Below are 9,930 nucleotides of genomic sequence, written 5' to 3'. Positions count from 1 at the left end.
CTCTCACTGTGTTCCTCTAGAGGATTACTGGTATTTGGTGGGGATATGTTATTTTGGTTTTTCATGTTATTATTTTTTCTCTGTGTTTTTGATATGTGAATTTCTTTTGTAGTTTCTGATTCTTGTATGAGACCCAGGCCTTCAAATTTAGGTCTGCTTCTTTTTGTGAACTTTATGTGTCTTTGTGGTTTACATTTTGCACATGAAAAGCTGGTTTGTCTAAGCTTCCGGTTCTCTCTTTTGATTTTATATTGGAGTGGCTGGATTACTTTTGTCTTCAGGAATTCCCACAGAGGCCCAGTTCAGGTGAGGGTCAGATGTTTTCAGTCTTTCTCCTGAGGTCTGGATCCCTCCAGGAATGATTTTGGCCTCAGGAATTTGGGGGTCGGACTGGCCTGGGAGCCCGGCCCAGGAAAGATGCTGGTCTAGGGCAGCTGGTGGCCATGCCACCCAGAGATGCAAAGGAAGATGGGGCCGGAAGTGGCTCCAAGGGCTCCTGGGGACTGCACTTAGAGCTGGGTTGGTCTGGATGCAAAGGATCAGGAGGAGGAAAGGTTAGCTTTTGTGTCCCAGAAAGAGGCTGGTGGGTGGTGCAGGCCCTGGGAAGCAGAGGAGGTGAGGGCGGGGCCAGGTCCAGAAGCAGTGCTCCTGGGGCCCAGAGAAGGCACTAAGTTGGTCTGGATGAAAAGGATCAGGAAGCAGTATTGGTTCCCCAGGTGTCTGGGGTCCCAAGACAAGGAATGGGGGAGGGCCCAAACTCGGAGGAGAGAATGGCAGGTGAGATGAGAGGGTGAATGAGGCTGGGGGAGTCAAGGCAGCAGGTGAGATGGGAGGGTGAATGGGGCTGGGGGAGTCAAGGCGCGGAGGGCGCAGTGGACTTACCGGGAGAAAGGCCTGTGGGTTGGAGAGAGGCCTGGGTAGGAGAGAGTCCTGTGGCAGGTCCTGCAGGCCCAGGGAAGCAGAGCATAAGTTCATTTTTTCAGCAGGTATTTATTGAGCATCTAGTGCCTACAGCATCAGGAACTGTGTGAGGTAGAATCTAGGGTAGCCTTTGCTCTAAGAGTTCGTTTAAGGCCTGGCTCTTCTGAGGGTTCTGTTCTGAGGGCTCTGGCCATTCCCAGGTGCTTAGTGGGTCTCCCCTTGGGGGTTTGGAACTCTCATATCTTAGCCTAGTGTGAGCACTGGGGTTGGTTAGCCTACTGCTCCTAGGTGGTTCTCCCGGGCTGTGGAGTCTCCTTTGCTGCCCAGCACAGTGGCATTCTGAGGAGGGGCTTGCCTTTGAGCTGCTTCGAACTCTTTCATGTTCTCTCTGTCGTGCAGGTTCTGGCTGCCTGGGCCTTCTCTGTCTCCTGTGTTTGTGTCTTTGACCCTTGGTCATGCTTGCTCGGCTCTGCCTGGAGTCCCTCACTGCTGTGGTTTGGAAAGGTCCTCTAGACACAAAGCTAGTTCAGGGATGGGAGTCACTTTGTTTCTCTTGGACCAAAATCTTCTGCCCCTTCTCTAATGTCTGAAATAGCTTTCTTATCTTTTAGTCAGTTTGTAGTTGCCATGGTTGGAGGGCAAGTTTAGTATATAACTGGAGCAGTTAATATATAACTGGAGCAAAAGTCCTTCACAGTGGAGTATTTGGTACAGTGTATTCAGATCGTTTGATATGAAAGTTGACCTTGGGCCTGGGGAGATGGCTCAGTCTGTGAACTGCTTGCCATGTAAGCATGGCACCTGAGTTCCCTTCATGGAACCCATGTAAAGAACAGTAATCCCACTCCTGGGGAGGCAGAGACACAAGGATCTTGGGGTTTACTGGTCAGATAGCCTAGCCTAGTCTGGGAGCCCGGAGCCCAGTGACAGGCTCTGTCTCAGAAGCCAAGGTTGTCCTGAAGGGCATCCAAGGTTGACCTCTGGCCTCCTCTGGCCTGCTCACACACACACACACACTTCACACTCATGCACTCATGTACTGCACACACACATGCATGCACTTGTGTACTGTACACGCATATACTCTTGTACTGCACATGCATGTGCACTCTTGTACTGCACACATGCACTTGTGCTTTGCATGCACACATACACTCGTGTACTAGGCACACACATGCACTTGTGTTCTGGACACATGCATTCGTGTAGTTCACACACATGCACTTGTACTGCACACACGTGCAGCATACGTACAAACCTCTCCTCTGAAGTTGGTCTTTTAAAAGATACTGAAGAGATCAGAAGCATCACAAAATTGAGCAGGTGGTCTCCGAAACACACCTTTATGATGCAGGTCTGTTTGATGACGAATGAGTGTCAGTTGAAGAACAGAGTACAGTTACAGTGTATGCACAGTAATGTTTTTAGCTGTATAACTTTGTTTTGAGGGACAGTTGTACTTATGCTGTGTTATCAAAGAACATTGGCTGTTCCTCTAGAATACTTCTGTGTCATTGGAGTACAAGAATATCATTACCCCCATGCCCAAAGTGGCTCATGCCCCCAGCCTGCTTTCTGATGTATGGTCTTCCCTTGTCCAGAAGGCTGTGTAATTGCGATCATTCACTAGACAGTTTGACTTTGAATTGATCCCAGTTTGTTTATTTTTGAAATGGAATAAAATTGAGCAAAAGCTGCCTGTCTAATTTTCACTTTAACACACACAAGTGGGTTAAATAATATACAGAAAGGCCTGAGGCCTTGTGTGGAGGAAACAAGGTCTGATTTTTGTGTTTTTTAAATATTTTTTTATTTTAATTTTTAAAAATATTTAATATTTTTATTTTATGTGTACGAGTGTATTGCCTGCATGTATGTGAGTGCACCCGTGTCATGCAATGCCGCGGAGGTCAGAAGAGGGCTTTGGATTCCCCTGGAACTGGAGTTAAGGACGGTTCGCAGCCACCATATGGGTGCTGTGAATCGAACCCAGATCCTCTGCAAGAGCAGTCAGTGTTCTTAACTGCTGAGCCATCTCTCCAGCCCCTATTATTTTTATTTTATGTGTATGAGTGTATTGCCTGTATGTATGTGAGTGCACCCGTGTCGTGCAATTCTGTGGAGGTCAGAAGAGGGTATCGGATTCCCCTGGAACTGGAGTTACGAACAGTTGTTAGCTGCCATGTGGGTGCTGGGAACCAAATCCAGGTCCTCTGCAAGAGTAACCAGTGTTCTTGACTGCTGAGCTGTCTCTCCAGCTCCAGGGTCTGATTTTTAAAGATCACTTATTTGCTGTTAAAGCAGATAATGAACCTTCTCTTCATGTTTACATCCTCTCCCTTCTACAGGAGCAACAAATGTCAGTGAGAACGAAAACCCCTTGCCAGCTGCGTTTGGTGTGCTCTCTACCATCTCTACTGCTGTTCAGAGCACGGTGAGGGTCGGTGCTGCTCGGCCTCATTGTCAGATGGGTTTGCGTGTCTTTGTCCTGTCCTTGGAATGCTGTGGCGTGCACTCCAAAGGGAGTCCAAATTGCCGAGGATCACTGGCCTGTTAGGGCTGGGGTAGGAGCCGTAGACGCTAAGCGGAGCGAGTCTGCCAGAGCTGCAGAGGAGCCGGTGCAGAGCCCCTTCGGGACTAGCAGTTCTTGGATGGCCAGCCTGGGATGTTTGTTCTACAAACATATTTTCTTATGACTCGTTTTTAAGCAGAGGGGAAATGCAATTTTGATTGACACATCACATAACTGACGAGAACATTTGAAAAGATGACATAGGACCGTAAGTCTTTCCTACTTGAGGACAGGTGGCTGGGATTTTTAATTTAATTTTTTACTTTTACCTTTTCTTTGTTTTTGAGACAAGGTCTTGCTTTGTAACCCAGGCAGCCTTGAACTTGCAGTCATGCCTCCGCTCCCGAGTCCTGGGATTACAGGCATGCCCCTCCACGCTAGGGAACTTTTTGAAATACGGTAAACATGTAGAATATGAAATTGTACATATTCAGTTGGAATTTCATTGCATGCTGATTTTCAACCATCCTGAGAAACAGTGTGTTTGTCCAGTGCTCTCCCTTCCCAGACAGGTGTGCCCCTCACCCCAAGGTAACTGTAGTCTGGACTTTTGTTCTCATGGGCCAATTCTTACCTGACTTTATGCTTTCTGTAAGTGGAGTCATGTGGTACGCACCCTTTTTGGACCTGGCTTCTTTCACACACATTGGTGGTTTGTCCAGGCAGTTCGTGTTTACCTTCTTTGCTGTATTCCATCGTGTGACTGTTTTTATTGACACCACAGTGGGTAAGCACTGAGGTCATGTCCAGTGTCCAGCTGTTACAACTGTGTTGCAGTGCACACTCTTGTACACGTGTCTTCTGGTGGATCTCTGTACACAGTCTGTATGTATCCATGAGTTTGTTGCTGGGTCATGTGGCTCTGGTAGATACTGGCCCGGGTTTTCCATAGTGGTTCTACCCTGTGTATAGCACAGCAGTGTTTGGTCACTGCTCCACAGTCTCCAGTGCTTGGCATTTCTCACCTCCTCCCTCTCTGGGATTGAGCCTCTGGCCTCATACGTGCTCAGGAAGCACTTTACCACTGAGCTGTTAATGTATAGCCAGGTATTTTTGTAAATTTTGTTTTGAGATGGGGGAGGGGTCTCACTAAGTTGCCCGGGTTGATCTAATTTACTGCATAGCCCAGGCAGGCTTTGAAGCTTTAGCACTCTCCTTCCTCAGCCTCCTGAGGAGCTGGGATTACAGGCGTGTATTACCAGGCCCAGCATTCTTAGCTGCTGTGGAATAATCAGAGTTTTAAAAATGTGTTTTCTCAGTGTTGCGTTGTATGTGTGTATACTTTCTAGGGCAAAAGTGTCATCAGTGGGGGTCTGGATGCCTTAGAATTCATTGGGAAAAAGACAATGGATGTAATAGCAGAAGGTGACCCTGGATTTAAGAGAACCAAGGGCCTGATGATCCGGAATTCCACGCTGTCTCAGGTACTCTTCTCTTTCCCTGTTTGAGTCCTCTTTGTGTCTTGTTTTTGTTTTTGTCTTTGTTAGGGACCTGGGACCTTGTTAGTACTTTTTCTTTTGAAGAATTTTCAGTGGCTTTTAAATTAAGTTGTTTGTCGGGGTGGGGTTGTGGGTGAGTGCTACCTGCAAAGCATAGAAGAATGGCCGTTGGTTTTCCTCGTCTTCCTTCCTTCAGGGGCCTCCTCCAGTACAGTGCAGAATGCTAACCCCGTTAGAGCTGTTTATTAGGTTAATGCTTAAACCGCCCTAAGAAACACACCTGGTTCTTTGGGTGTGTGCACTGCACAGCATCAGAGTGTGTGATGACGTCGTCTTCCCTGCTGTTCGGGGCCTCTTAGATTTGAACCGTGAGAGAGAAAGGACAAAGCCCTGCGCGGAGCCATGAGGCCTCGCTTCCCTCTGCTCTTGACACTCTCGCTGAGCTCTCCCTCTCCTTTCAGGTTTTACGAGAGGCGAAGGAGAAAGAAGAGCAATGGACCTCCAGTGAGGTAACCATGGAAACAGACAAGAAAACTCATTATGGACTGCTCTTTGATGAGTTTCAAGGCCTTTCACATCTAGAAGCTCTGGAGATGCTTTCCCGAGAAAGTGAGATAAAGGTAATTACAAACCCCACATCCCGTGAAGAGTCCTCGACAGAGGGTGCGGCAAAGCTATAGGAAGGAAGTGTTTCTCAGGGAGGCTTGAGACCGGAACACCTACCACAGAGACAAACAGAACTAACGCTGGAACTAGTTCTGCAAAACTGGAGCGAGCCAAGGGTTATTTCTCCAAAGCTGCACAGAAGGGATGGGATAAAAAGGTCCTGACAGCACCTGTTATTTTTCTTCATCTCGGTCCTCAGTCAGTTTTCCTGCTACTCCTTTGGTTTCAGCTGCCAAAAAACTTGGCTGTCAGTTGATTCTAGACTATTTAAAAAAAAATTTTTTTTTTTCTATATTTGAGACAGGGTCTCCCTGTAGCCCCACCTGTCTTGGAACTCACTATGTCGACCAGGCTGGCGTTGAACTCACAGAGATCCGCCTGCCTCTGCCTCCCAAGTGCTGGGATTAAAGTTGTACGCCACCACACCTGGCTTAGACTATATTTTTAAAGGATGTGTTTTGTTTTGGAAACCAGACAGGATTTCACTATATAGCTTGGTCTAGTCTGGAACTTGCTGTGTACGTCAGGCTGGCTTTAATCAGCCTGCCTCTGCCTCCTGAATGCTAGGATTAAAGGTGCATACCACCACGACCTGCTAAAGATTTGTTAATTAATTAATTTATTGTGTGTGTGTGTCTCGTGTGTGGTTGCCCATGGAGGCCCTGGAGTTGGAGTTATAGGCTGTTGTGAGCTGCTCAGCATGGGTGCTGGGATCTGAACTTGGGTCCTCTGGAAGAGCAGCAAGGGGGTTCTTAATAGCTGAGCCATCTCTCAGCCAGTTCACCTTTTCCTTGACTTCTAAGCTGTTGTTAAGCACTAATAATTTCCAGAGCCTCTATCCCAGATTACTTTTGGAAGTACAAATTTTCCCAGCCTTTCTGTAGGAATGAGCTTCTCGAGTTAAAATTTTTAAGGAATAGGAGTTGGTCATGGTGGTACAAGACTATGTAAGCCCAGCACTCTGGAGCCTGGGGCAGGAGGATTGAGAGTTCAAGACCAGTCTGGGCTGCATAGTGAGGTGCTGTGTCTGTGCCCCACGTCTGGGGAGCATTTTGTGTTGACTGACTGAATGCTCATAATTCAGTTTTCAGTTTGGGCTCTTTGTTAGAGGCTTTTTTCCTTTAATTTTCCCACAATTTTTCGTTATCTTACATCCATTCAGGTAAAATCTGCCCTGAATTCTCTTAGTGGAGAAGAATTACAGGCTGTGAGGCTTGAGCTACAGCAGCTCAAAGAAGCATTTTCCCTAGAGGAGTTCTGTGAGGAGGAGGAGGAAGAGGAGGAGGAGAACAGAGGTGAGGTGGAAATCTAGCATCCGGGGTGCGGCTCCAGTGTTTGTGTGTGGCTTTCCCTTCAGATCAGTCACTGACTCTGATCTCGCTCTTTCACTGCAAGTTTCCGTGCTGTCCCCGGACTGCAGGGCTCTGTTGCTTCTCTCAAGTTTTGCAGCACGTGTCTCTGCCTGGTTTTTGTTTTTTTACGTTTTTAATTTTTTAGTGTTTAGTTTTTTGAGTGTTTAGTTTGCATGTATGTAAGTGCACTACATGTGTGCAACACCCATGAGGCCAGAAGAGGACATCAGATCTCTGGAACTGGAGTTATGGATAATTGTTAACTGCCATGTGGGTGCTGGAAACTGAACCTGGGTCCTCTGCAAAAGCAGTGTTCTTAACCACAGTGCCGTCTCTGTAGCCCCTCTGTCTGTCTGTCTGTCTCTGTTTTTACTGTTTAGAGAGCTGTTCTGTCAGGTCCCGTCCTCAGTTTGACCTGTCATCACTGAACCTTCACATCCAGATCAGAACTTTGTGCCTTTCCAACTTCTGCAATCCCTGACCCCATCTTGAAGCATGCTGGGTAGCAGTTACCAAACTGGGTGATAGTTTGCCTAAGTGTAGTTTGTGGGCAACTGAATTTTAAACTCTGGTAAGAATTATTTATTTTGATATTTTATTTGGAAAGATTTCTAAGATCTGTTCTCTTAAGAATGTAAAATTTAATCTATACAAGTCTCTAACAACTCTTTTAAGGATGTAAAATTTAATCCATATGGTTTACCTTTTCTTGATGAAGCAATCAGTTGTACACATTAAAGTTGAATAGAAAAATTCTTTCGGGGTTCATCAAGATATTCAAGGCTAGTTGGCCATGTGGCAGATTAAGTTGACAGTTCATAACTTGGCAGTTCTGTTAAGTTGACAGATCTCGTAGTCCCTGCAGGGAGTCAGAACTGCATTCATGCTGTCAAGATACAGCCTCCTTTTGAAACATGTTTAGTTTTACTTTGCCCTGTTTCAGCATTTTCATGGATGATGAAAGGAGGCAGTGGGTGAACTTGCTGGTGCTGTGTGGAGCAGTCACAGCAGGGGCAGCGACTTGTCCTGGGGCCGTGTGGACCAGTCATCACAGCAGGGGCAGCGACTTGTCCTAGGGCCATGTGGAGCAGTCACAGCAGGGGCAGCGACTTGTCCTGGGGCCGTGTGGACCACTCATCACAGCAGGGGCAGTGACTTGTCCTGGGGCTGTGTGGAGCAGTCACAGCAGGGGCAGCGACTTGTCCTGGGGCCATTGTATTTCCACTGTCTTGTGCTCACAGCTAACTGTGCAAGTTTCACATAAGATTCTTGGTGAAATAGTAAAAAATTATTAATGGTGTTGAACTTGACTCTGAAATATGCTTTGGTATCTGTGACACTGAATTAGGATGGTTGTCTCAGAAAAGGCACTTGTAGTATTTAAGTTATGAGCTGAACCACTTACTTTTGACATGGAAGACTGTTTGCACGTAGAGGTCTAAACAGTTGCGTGGACTGTTGAGAACAGTATTTGATGAAACGTCTTGAGAAGTGAACGAAGGGAAGCTGGGTGTGCCAGCACACACTGCAGTCCTAGCACTTGGGAGGTAAAGGGAGGACGGTCATAGGAAGTTCGAGGCCAGCCTGGTCTACATAGCAAGTGCCAGACTAGCCAAGGCTACACATAAGACCCTGTCTGGGAAAGGAAGGGAGAGAAAAGGAAGGAAAAAGAGCAGTGAATGAATGAATGAATGAGTGAATCTTGACCATCTATGTGACTCATGATAAAATTTCAAAATAAGTCACAGTGTTGTAAAACGTATTTATCACTCTGATGAGCTCGACAGTTTCCTAGTGCTGTTTACAGACAATTCTGATGAATTTCGTGATGATAGTGACAATTATATTCACTTTTGGATGTTTGACAGTGAAATGTGTCAATGTTTGGGAACTATGTATAACTTAAAAACGAACGTTTTCCCATTGATGTGTGAGATTATAAAATCATGCTTTGGCAAAAGACAGCCTAATGGATCTTCCTTTAACAAAACCAAGTACAAATCTATGTGACTTGGTTTCAGGTTCATCGCACTATGGGTTGTTGAAACTAACCATTAACAAATGACTACTTCTTGAATTTTGGCGTAGTGTGACAAATATTCATTGTGGTCTGCAGAGATGGCTCAGTCAGTAAAATGTTTGTCATAAGAGTGGGACCTGAGTTTGAATCCTTAAAACCCCTGTAAAAGCCAGACACACAACATCATATGTATCACCCCCCCCACCCAGGGAAAAGCATCTTCAAGGGTAATCTTTACTATTTATCTGAAAAGGCCATTAAATATGTCTTCTCTCTCCTACATTGTATTTTTTAGTTTGGATTTTGTTCACGTATTTGAACAAAACATCCTATTTGTAACAGTCTCAATGTAGAAGCACATAAGTGACCAGCTACCTTCCATTAAGAGAAATGTTGAAGACCCGTAACAAAGATGTAAAACCGCGCTATTGTTTGTTTTCAATAATTTCCCCTTCTTTTGTAAATATACTTTTCTTTAAGCCTTTGTTTTAGCAACAAGTGGCAGGTTTATTATTATCATTGCTTGTGCGCGCACCCTGATCAGCACATCCGAGCATGCATTGCTTCTAGAGGACAGCAGGTGATGCTGGGTGACTTCCTCTATCACTCTCCATCTTGGTTTTGGAGACAGGATTTCGGTGAATTTGAAGCTTGTCTTTTCTGCTAGACTAGCTGGTCAGTGAGCTCCCATGAACCTCCTGTCTCTGCCTCCCAGCACTGGGATTATGGACAGGAGATGTCATGCCTGGCTTTTATTTGAGTGCTGAAGATCTGAACTCAGGTCATCATACTTACACAGCAAGCACTTAACTTACTACGCCATCTTCACAGCCTGGTTTATTATTGTTGTTGTTGTTGTTGTTGTCTTTTTGAGACAGGGTCTCCCTGTAGCCCCAGCTGGCCTGGAACTCACTGTGTAGACCAGGCTGGCCTTGAATGCATTATGTAGACCAAGCTGGC

The 9,930-nt window shown here is 46.0% G+C and overlaps 1 protein-coding gene across 4 annotated transcripts in view; it reads left to right on the top strand.

The window, feature by feature from the left end:
* The window catches only part of Fam114a2 (family with sequence similarity 114 member A2), a 46,192-nt gene that overhangs the window by 11,772 nt on the left and 24,490 nt on the right, over positions 1-9,930 (top strand). For all 4 annotated transcript variants that reach the window (XM_008842333.2, XM_008842334.2, XM_029567932.1 and 1 more), the window contains exons 5-8: positions 3,270-3,355; positions 4,783-4,917; positions 5,394-5,552; positions 6,761-6,893. In XM_008842333.2, coding sequence (XP_008840555.1) covers positions 3,270-3,355; positions 4,783-4,917; positions 5,394-5,552; positions 6,761-6,893 — 513 coding nt within the window. The remainder of the gene's footprint in view (positions 1-3,269; positions 3,356-4,782; positions 4,918-5,393; positions 5,553-6,760; positions 6,894-9,930) is intronic.

The sequence above is a fragment of the Nannospalax galili genome, unplaced genomic scaffold (assembly GCF_000622305.1).
Source record: "Nannospalax galili isolate Female #2095 unplaced genomic scaffold, S.galili_v1.0 scaffold940, whole genome shotgun sequence".
Lineage (NCBI taxonomy): Eukaryota > Metazoa > Chordata > Mammalia > Rodentia > Spalacidae > Nannospalax > Nannospalax galili.
Note: the sequence above shows the minus strand (reverse complement) of the source record. Positions and strands in the feature narration are given on the sequence as shown.